A 21283-nucleotide genomic window follows, 5' to 3' on the forward strand; every position below is an offset into this window, starting at 1 on the left:
GCGGAGCGCGGGCGGACGAGGAGCGAGGACCAAGTCCGCGAATGCGAGCTTACGAGCTTTAACGCAGACTTGGTCGGCTGCCCCGCAGGGAGCCCGCGCGGAGCGAAGCGGAGCGCCGGCGGACGAGGAGCGAGGACCAAGTCCGCGAATGCGAGCTTACGAGCTTTAACGCAGACTTGGTCGGCTGCCCCGCAGGGAGCCCGGCGCGAGCGGAAAACTGGCAGATGTAGCACGTGAAAACGCATTTTCCTTTAGTAAACCACCTTGAAAAGTACGCTCAGAGGCCTTTTTTCTTGTTGAGGGCCTCTATCAGGAGCTTGTACTTAGCTAATCCTAGCTCCTGCATCTTTTCGCGCTCTTCGCGGCGCTCCTCACGCTCGCGCTCGCGCACCGCTCTGTATGCATCGCTGCGCTCTCGCTCGAAGTTTAGTCGCTCGCGCTCTAGCTCGACTCGCGCAAAGTGGGCGTCGCGTAAATTTAGGCTGAACGCCGGCATGTCCATTGAAGGTGCAGCACGCGCGGACTTTGATTTAGCTTTCTTCGGCGTCGGTCCATCTTCTCCGTCCGTAGTGCTTCCTGAATCGGTTTGCTTTCTCTTCGTCGCTGACGCTGTAAGCGCCTTACCAATGCCTCTCTTCTCTTCGTCGCGTCTGCTTTTTGCAGTCTTCTCGGAAGTCTTGGTGGCCAACAAATCTTCTTGCGCTTGCCGCATGTCCATCAAGGGCTCGTCCACCTCCCCGAGCTCCCCTCCAATCCCTGACATGCGACTTTCGCATCTATCGCGCTTGTCTAACTGTTCTTGAATGTGCTTGTACCGCTCGCGAACAGTCTTCAACGAAAGTTGTAACTTTCTCATGTATCGCCGGGTTTTCATTCACCTTTCCTGCCGCCTCTTGAAACTTGCCTCGCGTCTCACCAAAGGCGGCAAGGTGAACGCCAGCGGCCGCAACTTCTCGCACTATCACGAGGTCTGGCGCAGTAGAGAATCGCGATTGCCTCCCGGCCTTGCCTTTGACAGTGACACTGTCATCGACGGGCGCGATAGGGAAAGATGGAATGACCTCGGACATTTGTGGTTCAAGGGAGAGGTTGAGACGATGGGGAGGATGGGAACAAAGACTACCACAATTTGCATCAACTAAGTCAATATTTGCTCACGAGAATTGCAGTCACAGTTTCTGTAACAGCTCAATTTCTGCAATTATTCTCACGACTGGATTGCAAAATTCCGTACTTATTTATAGGTGTCACACGTATTGCAGAATTTTGCAATTATATTTGCAGAATTGTCCAGGCGTAAACCCACTATTGGTCAATGCTATCAAGTTTTATGAGAATCGCCAGTGTGAGGTGACAAAAGTGCTGATTTGCCCAAACCTCCTCAATTTTGACTTATTCCAAAAATACCAATTTTTATTTTTATTTCATATAATTTATGTTTATATTGTTTCAATGGGGATTCGGGAATTTAATGCCAGCAGTTTGCTCATTTCTGTAAAAGGCGCGTACTCTGTTTGCTTTTGTTGCAAATTTTCGCGGCAGAATGCATCAATAGTGGCATCGTGGTGAAAGCTCAGATCATTACAGACCTATGGGTGTTTCCTTTTTCATGTAGTGGTAGCAAACAGCCGAACGGTATGCATTTGAAGTGAAATAAGTGAAAATTTGGGATGAGTGGAAATTGGGGGTTTATGGAAGTATATGTATATACTAACGTGGTCCGCAAATTAAGCCCGTGTTTTTGGTTGCAGAAACCAAAACTGGTCGGTCGCAAAGTAAATCATATAAGTGGAAATTCAATCTCGAGTTTTCATAAGTCGTGTGCAGCAGGCCTTCTCGATTTCATAATCAGCCTGGAAGGCGCTTCAACCCATCCTCATGTGAAATTTCGTACAGCTCAAACCAATACAGAATGGCCGTTGACGACTCATCATCTTCTGACTCAGAAACTGTCGAGAGACCGACCGGGTGGGGCAGTCCGGCGAGGTTGTTGGTATGACAGAAAGGGGCGCTAGTTAATGTTACCAAGGGGAAAGGGGAAACAGCAGGCTAATGCCTCGAAGCTGCAAGGGGTGAGCACGGACGGGGACAAGGTTGTCGGTTGATCTTTCAGGTTGTTCGATGTGCTGAGGTCCGACGACGAGTAGCGTCTTGGGCCTCCCTTTATAGTCGTATTGACTCTACAGTAAAAGTAGGCACACTACCCAAAAGGGAATGGTGTGCCACCTACACAGTACCTCCAAACGGTCGCACCCTAAACGGGTAGGCAGTAGGTAGCACAATCCTTGGGGTATTGTTCTAGGTAGCTAAATGTAGCCTACAATATGAACCTGAATTGTAATAGATAAGGTAAATAAAGTGACTACTTGTCTAGTCAGTTACTCTGACACTCCCCAAACTTTTTCGTGACAGGGCATGTTCACGAACTTCGATTGATCCACTGTTCAATAGGGTGTGGAAGAACTGACTCCTCAAGCATCTTGTTCAGTACGTCACTTTTCTTGACCTTATTCAATGCGTCTGCAGGGTTGTTTCAGATCGAATGAATCCAATAGCGCCTAATTCGTGTCTTTGATACGCATCCATAACAACTTTAACATCGACCATTAGTCGCCTTTCGGATGTTATCTTTGCTTTTGTAATAACATCGAAGAGAGAAAGACTATCCGTAAGCATTACGATCGGGATTTCGAGCGATGTCATTGTGCAAATATCGTTTTTCATTGCCAAAGCCATATCGAACGCGTCAGCTAAGGCCATTGTTTCGCTGCCAAGGACAGATCTCGAAACACGTTTAGATTTGTGCGAAGACAAAAAAATAATGGTTGGCACCTATCGTTGTCGTCAGCAAGGATAATTATGTAGCCTAGCTGAGAAGATCCGTCAAGATTGTTTCTATAGGATGCATCAGAATAGACTTGTAACCGAAGACTTTTGTGGTCCAACTTATGGAATTTGAGGACTTGATCTGGACTGGTAAGGAGATGTTTTACCACGGAATTAAGTCTCTTGCAATGCTTCGTGGGGTCCGAATTGAAGAGGTCTTCAGTAACCTGAGCCGCCTGTGCGATGGCACATGCAATATCCGGACGTGACTGAGTAGCCCAAGAGAGTTGAGCACGAAGTGAACGAAAATCCTTGAAGGAGGCTTCTTTGCTTATCTTCTTTATCCTGGGGACGTAGTGTTTCTGATGAACTTGGAATCCGTTAGGCGTGGATTCGATCTTCACACCTGCGAATTGAACTTTGTCATAGTCCCTTGGTCAGCATTTAAACTTCTTTCCGAAAACTTTTGCCTGTTGACAAAACTCTTCAGTACCGGCTTGGAGACAGTCGTCTACATAAATAGCACATTGTCCAGCAAGCTTGTTTCCAATTTGTTTAAAGGAAAAGGATGCATCTGTTATACTGGCCTTCGTTCCGAGTTCCTTCTCTAGATGATTCTTTAATGTTCTACCCCAGTACTCACTACTGTCCGCTAGTCCGTACACTAGTTTGAGTAGTTTCAGGGGTTGATTAGAATCCAAGTCGAACTCAGATGATGGCTTAACATAGACATCGCGGAACAGTTCCTCTGCGCTTTGTAAATATGCCTGCGTGACATCGGTTGAGAAGAGTCTAAAGTCGAAAAGAGCAGCTAGACCGACAAGTAGTTTGACACTGAACTGTCGTGCAGTTGGGTGTTTTGAACGAATGACAGTTTCATCTTATCCTTGTGGCCTTGTACGACGTATCGGGCTTTCAAAACTTCTTTGTTTGTTCCAGATTCTTTAATCGCAAGGACAAAGCCTCCATTCAAGACGTTTGCGTTGTCCGGAATTTCATCGCGAAGCACTACCTTCCAAGTATCTCGTTCAATTAGTCCTTCTATTTCCTTTCGCTTAGCTTTATCAAATAATTGTGCTCGTGGGTCATTTGGATGTATGACTTCAGTGAGAAACACGTTATTGGGTGCATTTGGGGCGTTACGACTATGAAATAGAGCAGTTTGCTGTTGGAGAATAGACTCAGGCGAAGCATAGTATGGCTTGATTTGATAGGCGTTGAACGTTTGTCGATAGGTTCCCTCGCCATTCTGAACAGTTATCATTCGTCCGTGCACATTGCAAACAAGGAATGGACCGATCCATTGCTTCTCTTGCTCAGAAAAGACTAGAATCTCGTCTCCAAGATTGTAAACACGATCGGAGGCTGGAGAGATTTTTCGATTTAGAGCAGCTAGTACACGTCGTTCTGCGATAATTGCGTTCATTTCTATCTGCGCTGCTGAGAGAATTTGCATTCTTTCTCGCTGCGAAGGTATTTCCGTACTTATGACTGGGAAGCGTGAAACAATTCCGAAGACAAATAGAGAAGGGACTAGACCGTTCTCTCCGATTGTGTCGTTCATTGCTTTGACTGCAATTTTGAGAAGAATGATTGGAGAAGCGTCCGCGAAGTCCGCTCGCACTTTTCTGTAAATCCTTCGCAGCGGTCCGTGAAGACGTTCTCCAATACCTAACGACGAGTGGGCTTTTACACCAGATATGCGAAGTTGAATGCCAGCTTGTGAGGTTCTCTCGCGCCATCGATCAGATGTGAATGCTGATCCTTAGTCAACGCGAAGTCTATTAGGAAGGCCAGTATACAAGGTACACCAGGCTTACACGAAGGCTAGGAAAATACCTTCAACGCTTTGGCCATAAGTGACGCCATGAGCGTGTAGCAAAATGGATGACGAGAATCTAGTTGCTGTGTCGATGACGTGAAGTACTTCTTTTCCATCTAGAAATATGAGGTCAATAGACAGTTCGTCACCGAACTTTAAATCCTGTTCATTGGGTAGCAATACTTTGAAGCGTACAGAAGTGGGGCTAAGACGTTGATAGGTGTCACAAGCAGCTTGCAGAGAGTCCAGGAACTGCTTGGTGGCCTCATCAGCTTCAAATGGGCGGGCCAAGCGAAGCAGATTCATGAGCTTCTCTGATGTGGGATGGGAAAACTGCGATGAAGCTTGATCTGTTCAGCTTTGGTGAAGTGCGTTTTGGAGTAGTGATCCCACTCCAGATAGGTGTGGCCCAGCTTGCAGAGAAGGGGCACCTCGAGACCAAGCTTAGGAGATCGGAGCATGTTTTAACGCTATCAATGAACATATGGTACTTGTCCAAGAGGTCAAGTCCAACAAGAAAGGGGACATTGGCTTTGACAATGTCAACCTTTTCGCGAATCATGTATCCATCAGCAATAGGGATAGAGATGTTCATGGTTCAAAGAGAAGCTTGGGAGTCATTACCGAATCGGAAGGGCATCGGGTTCGGCTTGGGCTTGAATTTGGTGCCAGTGATTCAGCAGTCGGCTTTGGCTTGGGCAAGGCCACTGACGGTTCACTGGGCACCCGTGTCAAGACAAGCTTCATTCCACATCGGCGTGTGGTTGGTCGTCTTAGCTCGTGTATGACGACGGTCTTGGTTGGTGTGGTAGATTTCGAATTTACACCGCTTCTTTCTACGGACAATTTCAAGGGAAGTTGTTTTACTTTGTGGGTGTGGACTGCTGCTACTCAAAAATCCATTGGATCCGGACTGTTGTAGTGCAATGCGCCTGTCAGGCAGAGACCAAGGTCCGACAGTCCTATACCAACAACAACAAAAACAACGACTGCCAACGGCACAGCGCTACGGAGTGTTCGAAGCTCCCTGTCCTCTTTAAGCGGGTTTGCGGCCCGCAGTAGCTCGGATTCCTGATAGGGGGGCAAAGAGAAGGGCCCAGCCCGGGATTGGTAAATGGTGGTAGAGTCTTGTGTAGCACAAACACCCCCAGACGACCGAGGAGGGTGTATGCGCAGTTCGACCTGTAGACCCCGTTCGAACGGGAAGACGGGTGAGGCACCAGCTAACGAGGCAGGGAAGCGGGCCCTGGTAGCGGTGTGGTAGAGCGGGAAGGTCGGGGACGAGCGTAAGCGCGGGCCGATCTACGCCTCGACGCCCCGGAGCAGCGCTGGGTAACGTACCAGCGCTGACGGGCGGAGGCGGATCTAGGCTCGCTCGCGCACGCGTGTGTCCCCTACCCGCGCCCTTCCTCCTAACGCGCGCGAAGGCGAAGGCGCGTAGTTATAATAAGCTGGGTGGACTGACCTTGGCGGTCGGTTGAGGACAAGTCCGTGCTTATCGCCCCCGTCCGCCGTCGGTCCGCTCCTGTATTTAATGTTACAAAACCGTCTATCATAACGGAGTACAGTACGTACTGTACTCGACGGCGTTACAGTAGTGCGCACCGTCAGCCAGTGGGCTGCTGGTACATGCGTCATACACGTGTAGTACACGTGGGGTACACGTGCGCGCTGGTGGCCTGTAAGGCTCGTGCCTTACAGCGCTGGATCCAATTTCTAATCAAATTACTTCGTCGATATACTACACGGCCCCCGCCTCGAGAGTGAACGTTCGCGTTCACCCCCTTGGCTTGTAGAGTGCATTATGTCCCACGCATCCCTGCGCGACACGGAGTTATCCATCGCTCACCCCGTCTCCCCTCTTGACCATATTACCCTTTGCCATCTGCTCCTCATCCGTCCGCACATCGGTGGGACGCCCTCTTTTTCTCCTTTTCTGTACTCGGGGCGCCGCGCTCCCGCTGTCCTGACCCTATTCGCCGCAGGCCTCGTTGTCGGGGTAATAATGACGTCGCCCTCCGAGGGTCGGTTCGTCGCGTCCGTCGCTACTCCGCCAAGCTCTGTAACCCCATGCCCCTCGCAGCCGTGTCTTTCGTTCAATCTCGCGGAGGCTCCGCTCCCCTCGCGCCGTCGACGGCGGCGGTCGCGGCCCTGGATGGGCACGATCCAGGTTGTCCCGTGGCAGTTGGGTTACCGTACAGCCATTTCAGCGAGCTCGTGTCTCTCGGGAGTCGACGTCCTCTGTCGAGCTGGTTCCCTCGGCGACGGTCGCCCGCCTGCCCGTCGGGGGCCGCACGGCAGCGCTTCCGGGGGCGACGGGTTCGCACGGGAGATCGGGCAACGGCCCTCGCGTTAGCGAACATCCTGAGACGCCTCAGTATGTGTCGTGTCAAGGCACCGAGATGGTCGAGGCTCCATCCGAGTGGTTCGGCGCGGCGCTCGAGAGTTCCGCCCCGTTGCCCCTAGACCGTCTAAGGTTCGCGTGGTGCCGGTATGCCCGTTCCGGGATTACTGTCGGGGAGCTGCTTGCGCGGGAACAACTTCGTCCCGATTTGCTTCGCGTCCGGAAGATGTACGAAGCCGGACGCGTGGAGGAGTCCTCGCTCATCCTGGAGCGCCTCCTGGCCGAAGGTGGCGGTGCGGCGTATCAGATCCCTTCTGCCATCCCCTGCGATCGCACGTTCGCGTACAGTCTCGGTGAGGTGGAATACGTGGATCGCATGGCCACGTATCTCTTCCACCGCGAGGGGACGGCCCCTCGCGAATTCGTCTTGTCCAACGTGGGGGGTCTGTACGTGAGACCCCGTCCTTTCGCCTATTCGAAGGCGCGAGTCGCTCTACAGAAGTCAGCGTGCTCGCTGATGAGGCTATACGGCGTTGCCATTGCTCCTCACGATTGGTCGGCGTATCGCCATTCTGAGGAGGAGGACGGGCGTGTTTTCCGCCACGCTTCTTTCGAAAGAGGCCTGTCCCTTCGCGACTTCCCCCCGCTCTCTGCAGTGATACGGGAGACCCTCCCTTCGTTGGGAGTACATCCGTTGCTCCCGTATGTGCTCAAGCACTTCGGTGTGGCGTGCTCAAATTCTCAACATCCGGCTTATGCAGACTTAATGCACAACGTAGAGAGGGAATGGGCCTGGACCCTCGGCAACCCGTTCATGAACGAGGTATCTATTCACGGACGCCTGTTCGTCCAGCCTCTCGAGGTGCTGGCTTGCTTGGGGAGGGCCGCGTGGGACCTCCCCCAGGTCCCCCTACATCTGCTCGAGCGGAGCACTCAGCATGTGCCGTGGTCGTATTCGATCGCCCTCGGGCTCATGCAACGGGTTGGCGAGGTGAGCGAAATCCAGCATCGGCGCTGGACCGATTCTTTACCGGCGAGCGATCCTCCTTCCTCGTATATGACTATCGCGCTGACGCATTCGTGGCACGCCAAGTGGCGCCGGCGTCCTCGTCAGGGCACGTCAGGAGCGGGGGCGGAGTCGGCTCCGCTTCGCGTGAGGCTCGGAAGAAACGGTACCGCGATTTGGAGAGTGAGCCCGCTCCCTACACGTCCGCTCGTGCTGACTCGTTGTTCGAAACTCATCTCGCCGAGAGCGACTTGGCGAGTCCTCCGGTTCCCCCTGTTCCACCGCTCAATGCGGTGCCGCTGCATGAGGCGCCACCGGTGGCGTCCGTACGCCACGCGACGATGGAGCGAGAGGACGTCAAGGCCGTCCTGTCGTTAGCCCATGCCTTGGGTAGTGCTGCCGACCGCCCTTGGCAGGTGGGCAGTCTCCTCGTCACACTCGCGAGCTGGTACTGGGCGCGAAGCGACGAAGCACGTCGCCTCGAGGCGGGTCGTGCGTCGTCCGTGTCCGAGTTGCGCCGTGTACGCAACGAGTTAGCAGCGTTAAGCGAGTCCTCTGATCGACAAGCGAGCGCGTTGGAGCGGACGACCGCCGAACGTGACCGGTACCGCCGCGAGCGGGATGACCTCCGAAGCCTTAGCGTGGCGTCTTCGTCGACGCCACGCCCGATCATGCGGGATCCTTACGAGCAGTCGGGGTACGAGGCCGCAACGGTGGGCAACGTCCCGGCTCCTCAGAGCCGTGTGCATCACTGAACTCGCCATAGTGAGGTGGCGTTGCCCCCACTTGCGGAGCACGCGGCAGAGCCGCCTCGTCACCCCAGTTACTGTCACCCGAGCCTTTACGGGCCGCGGGACGCGTCGCCGGCCGACCGTACCAACCACTGAACGGGTCGTCCCGTTATACCCGCCGGGGGTATGTTCTTCCTCCCCCCCTTTTCTCTGCGTAAAATCAATCCCGTCTCTTGTGTGCACACGATGTCCGTCGTACCTGCGAAGGGGCCCTCGCGGTGACCCGTGCGTGCACGGTGTGACTTCTGCGTTTCACCGCGTCATACTTCCTTTCGGTAGCGCGCCAGCGAGCTAGCCTACGAGGGCAATATTGGTCAGCGCTCCCCCTGGTCGCGGGTCCAGCGGGGAGGCCAGTTGGTGAGACAATTCGAATTGTCTGCACTGGGAGGAAGGGGTAGGCCAGAGCACTTCTCCTTGTCGACTGTGTCCCTTCCTACGCGAACTTTTCTACCCCCACGAGGACTTGTGTCGGTGGGGGCGGAAGCCGGCTGTCGCACGTCATCTTCGTCTCCGTAGCGGCTTTGCCGTATTCGGCTCTTCGCAGATCCCTGTTCTCCTTCTTCTTCGTCCGTCGCCGTCGTGGCGATCCTCTTTTTGACGTTTATCTCCTCTACTTTGGTCCCTGGCGGGCATTGGTCGGGTCGTTCCCCTCGTGTGGTGCTCTTCGTTCTCCCTGGCAGTCTGTCCAGCCAGCTTTTCGATGTGGTACTTGGTCCCCTCTCCCTGTTGCGCTCCTCATGGTCTCCTCTGCGCAACTTTGCGCTTCGCGCCGTGTACTCTTCAGCCCCTGCCTTCGGATATGAGCAGGTAGGGGTAAGAGAGGTTGGTGGACTTTCCGAATCGTTCGCCTGGGACCGGAGAGGACGTCGTCGCCTCTCTCCTGTCATCGGAGTCCGGGTCCGCGTGCGGTTTCGTGGGTTCCCCTTTGCGGGTCGTCCCGCCAGCTTCTTGGTGTGATTCGTACGTTGGGAAGGCGTTTCTTCCGACCTCCCACGTCCGCTATCCAGCGCAGCGTCGCGCTCAGTATTGTACTCTCCCCCGCCCCGCTTTCCGGCGAGCGAGCGGGGGTAAGGGGCAGATCGTTGACATGTGGGGGAAATGGGAGGAGTCGTCTCCTTCCTCTTCGCCAGGGCGGCGCGTCAGCGTGGTCGTGCCGTTGGTCTTGGTGCCTGCTCCGCGTTCAGGACGGCCCGTGCCCCGCCTGGACGTCTGTTGGTTTGACAATTATGGAGGTGGCGGACCCGGACCGCGCCCCTCCATAGTCGGGCTCCGGTAGCGTGTACCGATCGGTGGGTACACGCTGTACTCTTCTCACGCGTCGCCGTCCGGACGTCCCTTGGGCGTTGTACGTACCACGTGCGGTTGGACGTCATGTAAGGACACTGTCTCTCAGTGTAATTTCGCGTTCCACTAATTTTTCTCCCCTTTTTTTCTCTTCTTTTTCTTCTTCTTTTCTTCAGGATATGACGGTGGCTGTTGTCGGTACAGTATCTGTTCTCGCGCGACTATGCCGGCGGCGGTGCTCCCGTCTCCGTTCCCCTGTCGAATTTCGTGCTCAAAGGTCGTCCCTATATAGCCGCGGGTAGCGTCGTCGCGTCGTCGCGACGGACTCGTGGATGTCGAGGCCCCGACAGGACGCCGGTTTTCCGCGCGTCGGCGCGCGTGCGATGGCGCTGACAGAAGCGTTCCGGACAACTGTCCGGCTGCCCAAGGCACCTTTGTCGCCCCCGTGCACCGTATCGCCGCCGGATATCGTCTCCCTGCTCAAAAGGGCTCCCCACGTAGGGATCGTCTCCCTGTGGCTGTTCGCGTCCCGTTTTTTCGCGGGAGCGAACTTAGTCGATACGTCTCGACGTCCTTTTCCCTAACGCGGACGAAATGATGCCTTCGCGCTTGTTCTTCTGAACCATTTCCGAGATCCCTGGGAGGTTGCCTCCCTTTCCCTCATACCTCTCGTTTTCAGGATTCGTTTGCGTAGGACATAACTTACTGTCCTTTCTCCTGCTTCTTGTTGGCAATAGCTGGTCGTTTTCGGTGAACTCGGTTGTCAATACGTCTAGTAGTCTTGCGACTTATTCCATTGCTGCTCTCTGGGGACAGTTGTCCCTTCGCGCGTCCCCTTTTGGTCCCATGTACGCGGGGTGCATTTAATTCGAGGCGGAATTAATCCGCAACCATGCAGTTGAGGGCCCCCTCCTCAACGGTGGGCGTCCGCGTTCACTTCTGAGGTGAGGCCTCTCCCTGTTCGCGCTGGGAGTCTTTGTGCGTAACGAGACACCAACTCCTCGGGGATGTGTGTACGCGCCGTCCATGTGGTAGTATCGTAGTCTGCCTATTTAATGAGGAACTCCGTAGTTCCATTCTCCATGACGCGATGCTTGAGTAGCCGTTCGACAGCATACTGTGTGCCTTCATTGATCTTGTCGGCAAGGTCCTCGGGGGTAGCCGTGCTCGCCCTTGGCGCGTTCGCCGGCGGGGGTGCGTAGACGCAGCGGTCTGCGGAGACGCGCTCTGTAACTCCATCACGATCGATCGTGATGGTGCGTTGGTCGTTCGCGAGAACTCGGTACGGTCCGACAGCCGGGGAGGCGAGCTTGTTTGATGTCTTCCCCCCATCGGTGGGGTTCAGATATACGTATTCTCCGGGACGGGGCCGGGAATTAATACGTCGTATGCGCTTATCGAAGTCTCGCTTGTATCGAGCCTGCGTCCAACGCATGCTCAAGTAGGCCTTCTGGATAGTCGAGTCCAAGGTCTTGAGGAACTCGGCACGTTGGTTCCCCCTATCGGAAGGGGGCGCGTCGCCGTCCGACCGTCGGAGAGAGAACTCCGGCGGTGGCCTGCTGAGCACGAGCTCAAACGGCGTGGTGCGTGTGGTGCGATGTACGTGGGAGTTGTACGCATACGTAAGCGGCCCCACGTACACATCCCAGTCGTCCTGGTGTTCGCCCACGTAGTTCCTCAGCATCGAGGCGATTGCTCGTTTATATCGCTCGACTTGCCCGTTCGTCTGGGGATGGTACGCCGAAGTGTACAAATTCGTTATCCCCAGAACACGGCACGTGCTGTGGAAGAACTTGGCATTAAACTGAGGGCCGTTGTCCGAAAGCAACGTACGAGGGACGCCATACTTGTACAAATTCGTTATCCCCAGAACACAGCACGTGCTGTGGAAGAACTTGGCATTAAACTGAGGGCCGTTGTCCGAAAGCAACGTGCGAGGGACGCCATACTTGAACACCCACGAGTCGCAGAACGCAACTGCGACCGTGTACGCTGTTATTGTGCGGAGCGCAACGACTTGCGTCAGCTTACTGAAGCGGTCCGTAATCACGAGCAGGAATCGTTTTCCTGTCTTCGTCTTGGGGAGCGGACCCAAGATGTCGATGGCGAGGCTCTCGAGAGGCCTCGTAGCTGGGAACAATCTCAATCGATTGAGATGTTTCCTCAGCTTGACCCGGTTCATCGCGCAGGTCCGACACCCTCGCACCGTGGCTGCCACGTCTGCAGCCAGGTGGGGCCAGTAGTACTCGCGTCGAAGTGCGTAGTACATACGGTTCTGGCCCGGGTGCCCCGCGATGGCCGGGTTGTGGCACAGGCGAAGGAGCCTGGCGCGGAGCGTCCGAGGCACCACCACCTGTACGATATCAGGGTCGAAGGGGTGTCTCCGTTTGAGCACCCCTTGGTGGTCTTCGAAGAACGCAGAGTCTCGAGACTCGGACTGTCGTGCCAAAACGGTTTGGCAGAAGTCATCCACGCGTTGCTCCTGGGCTATCTCCTCTATCGTAAGAGGGGCGGGAAGGTCGTCCTGCGGTGGGGCGACCGGGGAGTCGAGCGCGCCAGCCTCGGGGTCTTCGGCGCGCTGGATGTCGGCGGCGTCGAACTCGTCGTTCTCCTCCCAAAACGAATTGGGTCCTTGGAGAGCGGGGGCTTCGTCGTCGCCTCGCGGTTCGTCGCGCGTCCGTACGCGCGGCCTTGTTCGGGCTTCGGCTTGGTTCCGTGTCGTTACGAAGACATGGACGGCCTGATGATCACAGCTCGCGGTATAAGCGTGGTCCGCGAGCTCATTCGATACGTCTCGAACGGTCGTACCCCCGTCGAAGGTGGGAATGTCGTCATCCACCTCGACGGTGGGGCGAGTGTCATCGGCGACACGAGGCGACACGAGGCGTGACAGGGCATCGGGCACCTGATGCACGCCCCCGGGGCGGTACTGAATGGTGAAATTCAGCCAGACGTAGCCGCCACCGGGTGAGTCTTCCGGAACTCTCGGTGAGGGACATGAGCCACCTCAGAGCGTCGTAATCCGTTCGGACGGTGAACTTCGTTCCTTCTACGTATGGCCGTAGTGTGCGGACGGCCCACACTACGGCGAAGCACTCGCGCTCCGTAGCGCTGTAGTTGCGCTCACTATCGGACAGTGAGTACGACCAATACTCCACGGGTCGCCAGTCGTTCGGCTCTTCGTGCTCCTGTAGTAAGGTGCAACCGAGCTGATAGGCACTCGCCTCGGTGTCTATCATGTATGGTCGACCATGCCGGGGCAACGCGAGGATCGGCGGAGCGATCATGCACTTCTTAAGGTTCTCGAACGCCTGAAGTTGCGCCTCGGTGGGGTTGTAGAAGTCAGGATCCGAATCCTTGCGCGTCATGTCGGTCAGAGGACGCGCTATCTTAGCAAACCCCGTAACGACTCGGCGGTATACGTTACACGCCCCGAAGAACGAGCGCACCTGCGTCAGCGTCCTCGGGAACGCGAACGTCTTGAAGACGTCGGCTGCCGTATCAGCCACGCTCAACTTACCTGGGGATATAACGTGCCCCAGTGTAGTGCAATGTGCCGGTCAGGCCGGAACCAGGGTCCAACGGTTCAGCGACAACACAACCAACAACCAACAAGAGTTGCCGACGGCACAGCCCTACGGACTGTCCGATTCTCCCTTTCCCTTTAAGTGGGTTTGCGGCCCACAGTAGGTCAAGTCCGTGATAGGGGGTGGCAAAAGGAAAAGGCCGGCCCCGGGACGGATGGTGGTAGAGTCTTGTATAGGCAGTTGCTCGGCGAGTTCGGGGCGGTAATTAGGAAGCCGGGCCCGATGGGTCGTAAATCCAATGCTCGAGAAGCGCCTGTTACACCTTATGCCCTTGATAAGGTCTTCGACGGGGGCGTCGCAACGCAGCCCGACGGGAATTAGCAAACACGTAGCAGCGCTACACCTCCGTACTGCCCGATGGCAAAGTACCGACACCGGAACGGTCGCAACCTGTATCCGATGGAACCAACACTGTCCTGTATACACAACAGGACCTTCGAGGGAAACGTCGTTGCAACAGCCTCCGTCGGTGGTCGTAAACAAGTAGCAGCGCTACACCCACGTGTCGCCCGATGGCCAAGACACCTACACCGGTCCGGTCGCAACCAAAGCCGATGGCACCAACAACAAACAAAAGAACCAACAAAAGAGCCCGATGACTACAGTCGTCACAATGCGGATCGCAATCAGGCACTGTGGAACCAACACAAGATAAGGGAATAGAAATAGAGATAGAAATAGAAATAGAAAGGATAGATGAAATAAAGGAAAAGGAAAAGGGAACCCCCGAGCGCAAAGGATAACGTAATCTGTGGTAAAAGGGAGCGTCTTGGGAAAGACGGACTTCGACCAAGGCGATATTCAACTCTGGCAACTCGGGTTACCTTTACTGACTTGGTGGTCAGAGGGCTAAGGTATATATCGCCCCGCCGGAGCCACTACAGTAGCTCTCGGCGCTAGATCCTAGATCTAATCTAATGTTAAATAACTAATATGCAACTAATTAAAATTAATAATTAAAATAATAAAGTGAAATGATTTCCACTTTTGCTTGTCATACCCCATCATTTCCATTTCTTTTCGTCCCCCTGTGCAGCCGCTTATTGCACTACATATCCCCCTTCTCAGCGCCCTTGCGCTACGCAACACCAACTTAAACTTTCCTGGTTCTCCTAACTCGCACTTCCCTCGTGCATCACGCCTCCGACTGACGGTTGTCTTGTGCCGTCTCTTCTGTCTCTTCCACTTCCTTTAAGCGAATCCGTCGCGGTGTGTGTAGGCAAGGGCAAGACGATAACCCCTCTCCAAATGTCCTCGATTGATCCTCCTGTCAATCACGAGTGGGGTCCGCCCAATCCACAGGCGGGCTAAGGCCCTGCTCCAAACTCCGACGAAGTGTGCTTTCCATATAAGCCCTGTGCGTCCCGGGGTCTTCCTTCTGTGCCCCAGCTACCTCGCCTGGTCAGCATGTCCGATCCGGCTTTCCATCCGGGCTTCAATCCTCATTCCCCTATCCACCGATATCCCTCGCTGGATAAATTCCAAGATAAACCTATGCGTCAAAACCTTTGCCCTCTTCGCTGCAGCCGTGTGGTTCTCCTGCGGAGGCTCGCCTTAGTCGATAGTTCGGTGTCCAGGTATCTCTTAGCAACACGGACATCTCCGGAGTGCCGATCCTCTTGAAGCGGGCCTATTCTCTCGGCCTTCCGTCCCATCCTCCCCTTGCCTTGCGGTCAACTCTGTAGCTTCCTCTGTACGATCTCCGTCTCCGGCCACGCGTTCCGACGCGTTCCGACGAATCGTCAAAGCTCTCAGTTCCGTCCATCCACCTGCCGTCACAACCGACTTATTCGAGAGCAGACGACAATGTCGCTCCTCATCACCTTCCAAAATTCGCGGACCGCGTACACATATTTTGAAACGCTCCCTTTTCCTTTTCATTTTTTTCTTCTGCGTCCCATCACCGTGATCGAATCCCCTGTTACCTTCTCCATTCTCTTTTCGTCGTGCGCCCCCGTCAACGCGGTCGCACCTCCTTATTGCCAGTTCCCTCCTCTTTTTTTTAATACCACATTCTCTCAACCTCCTCAATGTACCATCATCATGATTACCTCTCCCCCTTTGATACATGCGAGGCCTCGACGAGGAGAGTCTCCAAATTAACCAGTAGTCTGTACGACTTCTCTATCCTGCGTACTTCCCCCTCTGAAAGTCCCTTTTCTGAGCATCTGTCGCGCGCAGTCCGGGTCTCGTTGGGCACCGCGACATCAACTCTGTGATCCTCTTTTTCCCGTTCGGACGTACTGTCACGTACGGCTGGTCTCGATGTAGATCGAGCGGGTGAGAAAAGCTTGTGACGCCAACTCGCAGAGGCTGCTCAGGTTCTGACTGGTCTCCTTCCATTTTTCTCTTTCGACAACTCGGCAGAGCTCTGTCAAAAAAACTTCAAATGGGTCCTCTTCAGTCTCTATCAAAAGCACCCAACGCTACGAGGTACTCTTTCGTGTACAGTGTGACACAAAATGCCACACCACTGTGATCGAAACGATCGTGAGTAATAATTTTTCCTCACTACCGTGCGTTGTCTCTCAACCACGGCATTTCATTATTTCCACTGTATAGTGCTGCTAGCTCGGCGTTCCTTCAGCAAACGCCACTCTTCCTATTGTCCGCCCATCCTTTTTCCTCCTGGCGTCTTCCCTAACTTGTTGACACCCGTTACGTAACAACGCTCTTCGAAGGACATCAGCGTCTCTTTGAATTGTTATTAATTGCGAGCGACCTACGACGGGGGCGCCCCAATTCGGAATCATGAAAGGTCCTCATTTTGGAGGACTTCGGAGTGGTTTTCCACGTAGTGGCTTTCCGCTTTTCCTTAGTCTGCGACCGCCTCTTACTTTGCATTTTCAAGTAGCAATCCCAAACATTCGGCGAGTATGCACATATCTTCCTCCTGTACGGTAGACGTCTCCCATTCTTCTGCGAACTTCAAAGATCGGAGCACTCACCGACGGTGTGTGCCCGTAACATTATGTGTGGCGCTGCCAGCGCCTCCCCTGTATGGTCTATCGGATTCACTAGTGTCGCGCCTTGGGTTTCGACTTAACAAGACAGTTCCTCCAATTTTTTGTCGAGTCCGCACGTCGCGCGTAGCGGTCTTGATCCACTGGCTTATCTACCTCCCATCGCGGGGTTCTCGTCGTGATCGACGTCCTGTTTGTCGTCCTGCGTGTCGACGCCGCGGCGCGGAGTCGTGTTCCGCCTTCACAAAAAAATTAAACAGGCGAAGGAACGTAGAGCTATTAAAAAAATAGACAGCTAGAAAGAGAGTCATCGCACAGGAAAGTAAATGAAAGAAAAGGAGGGGATCGTTTGGGTAGATCGCTAGCCGTGACAACAAGAACTTGAGCTTGGCGTCGTTAGTCGCTACGAGCAACAGCTGGGTCATTGGTAATGAGCTCATCGAGCGACGATTTCTCTCCTTCGGAGTTGCTCTTCCCGCCGTGGTCCTCCAGGTCGTTCGTGTTGGAGGGTGGCGCGAGACTCTCGATCGCCTTGTCAATAAATACATCAAAAAACCGGTCATCGCTGAAGCGAGGATTGCCATTCCCCTGTTTTCTCTTTTCTTTTCTTTTGCTGCTTCGAACAGGGAGGCGTGTCGCGAGAATAAATGTTCGCGGTCTTGGGCAGGGGGTACGGCCTTTCTATGCGGATGTACGGAACTCATTGTATGCGGCCATGCCGACGGCGATTACATCTGCTCACGTAGAATTCTGCTCCCGCTCGGAGAGCGTCGATAGCGAGTTTGACGAGCCGTCGTGTGCGCTCTTGTCAGCGTCTTGGGCGATGGCGGATGACGATGCGGTCGGGTGACCTTGGATACTTGTGCCATCGGCTGCAACAAGCAGCAATCATTTTTCGTGCGACCAACAAGTACTGTATTTCCCCCTTAATTTTGATTAAAATTTCGAAGGCCGCCCAGTGTTCAATTTTCGACTTTCACCACTACTCCAGCGGCTCGTTGCCCACATCCCCTTTTTGATTAAATCACGCTCCACGAGGGCGGATCACTGATCCAAGCGTCACTTCACGTGTGCGCGGCGGCAACGCGTGATCGTATCCAAGGAGGTATATTACCTCAGCCTGTGACTACAGTAAATTTTCCATTTCATGGCATGGAAGCGCACGCTGCTTCATTCATGTGAGGGGGTCCGAGGCAGAATCGCCTAACTCATTCCAGTTTCCTTCTCTCATTTCCTGTGATCCCGATGCCGGCGACTATCGCTACTCTCTCTCTCCGCGGTGCGCTTCACATCGTCCACGTCCTCTTGATTCGTCTCGTTCACGTGCGCGTGCCCGCGCATTTCAACTGCCTCTTTTCCACACCTTCTCGTTTGGCTTTAAGGTGACCTGCTCGTTAGTCTGGCAACGCCCCTTTTCTCTGAGGGAGCACTGTATTTTGTCCCTCTTCCTCTGAACGGCTAACCGACACATCCACCACCGCGGTACCATGCTTTTTCCGTTACTTACACCGCTCCAGCTGCGTCCCGCTCTTTCCTTTCTGATTTCCCTCTCCGGCATCATTTTCTCGTATTTGACCGAGCCTGGTCAATACGAGCACTTCCGTGAGCCTTTCCATCACCCCTATTCTCGGGACAGCGGCCTTCTCTTCCATTTAGCTACATGCTCCCCCTCAATCCTTGTTGACGAATAGCCTAGTTGTCGACAATCCCCGTGCACTCGCCGAGTGATAGCGTACACAGAACCTCGTTCCATGTCTTCGATGTCCCCCTGAACCCTTAAATATCAAGTTCTTCTCGTTCTTCCTGCGCGGAACAGCATTCCCACCGACTCGGCATTATCCCTTTTGGCCCCCCCAACTACGGGAGGTTGTCTTGTCGACAGGAATTTACCTATAGTAAATGTCACACGATCGGCGGTGTTAGCGTTTGGCAGAAGGCGGCGAAAAGCGAGGTGACTTCACGAGGTCATGATGGCCTCGTCGCGAAAGCCAGCACATCGGTCTTGCTCCCCTGTCGCTTTTCCCTTGACTTATTGTCTCGGCCCGACGTCAGCTTGGTCTGTGCGGTGTGACCGACTTGCAGAGCCCATGGTAAAAGAAATCGCAGATAAGAACCTTTTCTCGCTTCCGTGCGCGTCCCTCTGCGCGGTGCGCTTCCATGTTACTGTTGTAGCTAGCTGCTAGCACGACATCTCTCCAGCAACGTCTTTCTCTTCATTTGCCAGTGGTTCGACGAACTCCTCTCCGCTTGGCTCTATCCATGACGTAAAATCAAACGTCGTACTGTAACATTCCCACATTGGCTTCTGCTTCGCTTCGACTCGCCCTACGTGGCGAGCCGACCGCGCCACGGGACGTCGTTCGTTGCCTCCTCGTGTCCTTGCCAGAAGGCTTGTTGGCGGCGATCGTTGGTCACCTTCCTCATTCTCTTAGGTGCCCCGGACGTTGCCCGCGGCTGTGCCTTCGACATCAAAAAAACAAAAAGAAACAAAACCGAAGCGAAGATAAGGAACAGAAAGGAAAAGAGAGGTCTTCGTTATGACCCGGTGAGAATCCCGCGACGCGGGTGTCGGCCGTAACCTTGTCAAAGGCGGAATTGATCTCGAAGATTATCGCCTCTTCATTGTCCTCCTTGGACTCCTCATAGACTTGCTGACCGACCTCCGCGGTGCGGGGTCGTGTCCCCAACATCTCAAAAATAAAATAAAATAGAACAACACAAAAGCAATCACAAATAAAACAAAAACGAGACCGAACTGTTATGAAGGTAAGAGTGAAAAAGGTGGATTGTCCAGTCCATGTCCCCGTTCTTCCAGCGTTATTTCTTCACTTGGCACCCCGTTACGCGACTTTCGACCTGAGTATCTCATCACGACGCTCATCCTACTCGGGCGCACGCTGCTTCTACTTGCAGGGGGCTATCTGAAGGCCCCTCACCTGGTTTGTTCCATCTCATCGTTCCCCTTTTCTTGACCCTCAGGTCGGCTCGCTCTGCCCAGTGCGGATTACCGCACTGACACTGACATGTGAAATTCTTGGTTACCACTATCCTGATTGCGCTTGTGCGACCTGCGCGGGCAAGGATAGTCTTTTCCGTCGGAAATACGTGACGGCCGCGCTGCGGGGCAATTGCTCGATGGGTTCCCACGTTGCGTCCTTGAGGGTATACCCATACCATCTCATTTTGAGAATTAATTTCTCCCCGTCGTAGCCGTGGTCCACGATCTTGTCGATCACACACTCCTGACTCCCGGCTCCTTCTTCCTGCGTGTCCAACTGTCCGTCCCCCTTCCGAAGAGTCAGTGACTCCTCCTCACCCTGTCCTTCCGAACCTCCCATCTCTTGTAGACCGGGCGGGGTGCCCGTAGCTTCCTGATTTATCAACGGTCCGTCATCCATCCTATCTTTCGCTTGCGCGGCGGGTCCTTCTCGTTTTCCTCCTGTGTTGAGAAATTGTAGCGCTTGTCGTAGCCTGACTATCGGCGTGTAGTCCATGGGACTAGGGGCTAATTCGACTCTATCTCGCGACACGCGCTCTTCCTGGTCGCTGATGGATATGACGACCGTATTCTCAGTTGACTCCTTCACTTGATATGGACCTGTAGCCACTTGTGACAACTTATATTTCGGCTCGGTGGCCGTGCCTTGCTCTTTCCGAAGGAATACGTATGATCCTGAGGGGATGTCATACTTCGACTTGCGGAGCCTTGCGTCGAAATTTCGCTTGTAGCGCGCTTGTTCTTTCCGCAAGCTCTTACCAGCGCCTTTCATCAGGCTTTCCAACCACGACTGCCATTTCAGGTAGTACGCTCGATTCGAGCTAAATCCTTCCAAACTTGGCTGTGCTTGTAACGCAATGCTTCTCGGCGCCCGAGCTAACACCAGCTCGAAGGGCGCGATGTTCGTAGTTCGATGCGCTTCCGTGTTGTATGCGAACGTCACGGCGTCGCTAAATAGGTCCCAGTCCTTGGGATGCTCTCCAACATATTTTCGCAACGCGGAAGTCAGCGTGCGGTTAAACCTCTCAACTTGGCCGTTGGCTTGCGGGTGGTACGTAGTCGTGAACACATTGCGTATGCCGAGAATTCGACAGACGTTCTGAAAGAACCGGGCCGTGAATTGTGTTCCATTGTCGGACAGCAGCTTGACCGGCAGTCCGTACACGAATACCCAATGGTGAACGAAGGCTTGTGCGATGTGTGCAGCTGATATCTTCTTCAACGGTACGGTTCGTACCAGTTTCGAGTATCGATCGCTGATCACGAGAATATACCGATTTCCTCGTTTAGTTGTAATTAGCTCGCCGAGAATGTCGATGGCGACAAACTCCAGCGGAGCTTTGGGCGTGAACAGCTTCATTTCCTTCGTGTTTCTTCTTAACTTCACCCTTTCCCGCGCACATGCGGCGCAATTCTTCGCGACTGCGTAGCAGTCTAGGGCCATCGTAGGCCAATAAAAATATCTTCTCAATGTCTTGTAAAGTTTCCTGCCTCCCGGGTGGCCTGCCAATTTTGCGTAGTGGCTCAACCCTAGGACGCGGTCCCTTAACGATTGTGGTATCACCACTTATACAAACTCCGCCGCGGTACGGCATAGAGTTCCTTCGAGTTCCTCGGTCTCCATGCTGAACGTTCTCACCTTTCCGGCGTCCATTTCTTCCT

General features: G+C 54.1%; 1 protein-coding gene across 1 annotated transcript; it reads right to left on the bottom strand.

The window, feature by feature from the left end:
• Positions 1-15784: 15784 nt before the first annotated feature.
• On the bottom strand, positions 15785-16003 carry CHC_T00007999001 (hypothetical protein). The gene has a single exon (XM_005711650.1). The coding sequence runs from the start codon at positions 16001-16003 to the stop codon at positions 15785-15787; it is 219 nt and encodes a 72-aa protein (XP_005711707.1).
• Positions 16004-21283: the final 5280 nt, after the last annotated feature.

The sequence above is a fragment of the Chondrus crispus genome, genomic scaffold (assembly GCF_000350225.1).
Source record: "Chondrus crispus Stackhouse genomic scaffold, scaffold_90, whole genome shotgun sequence".
Lineage (NCBI taxonomy): Eukaryota > Rhodophyta > Florideophyceae > Gigartinales > Gigartinaceae > Chondrus > Chondrus crispus.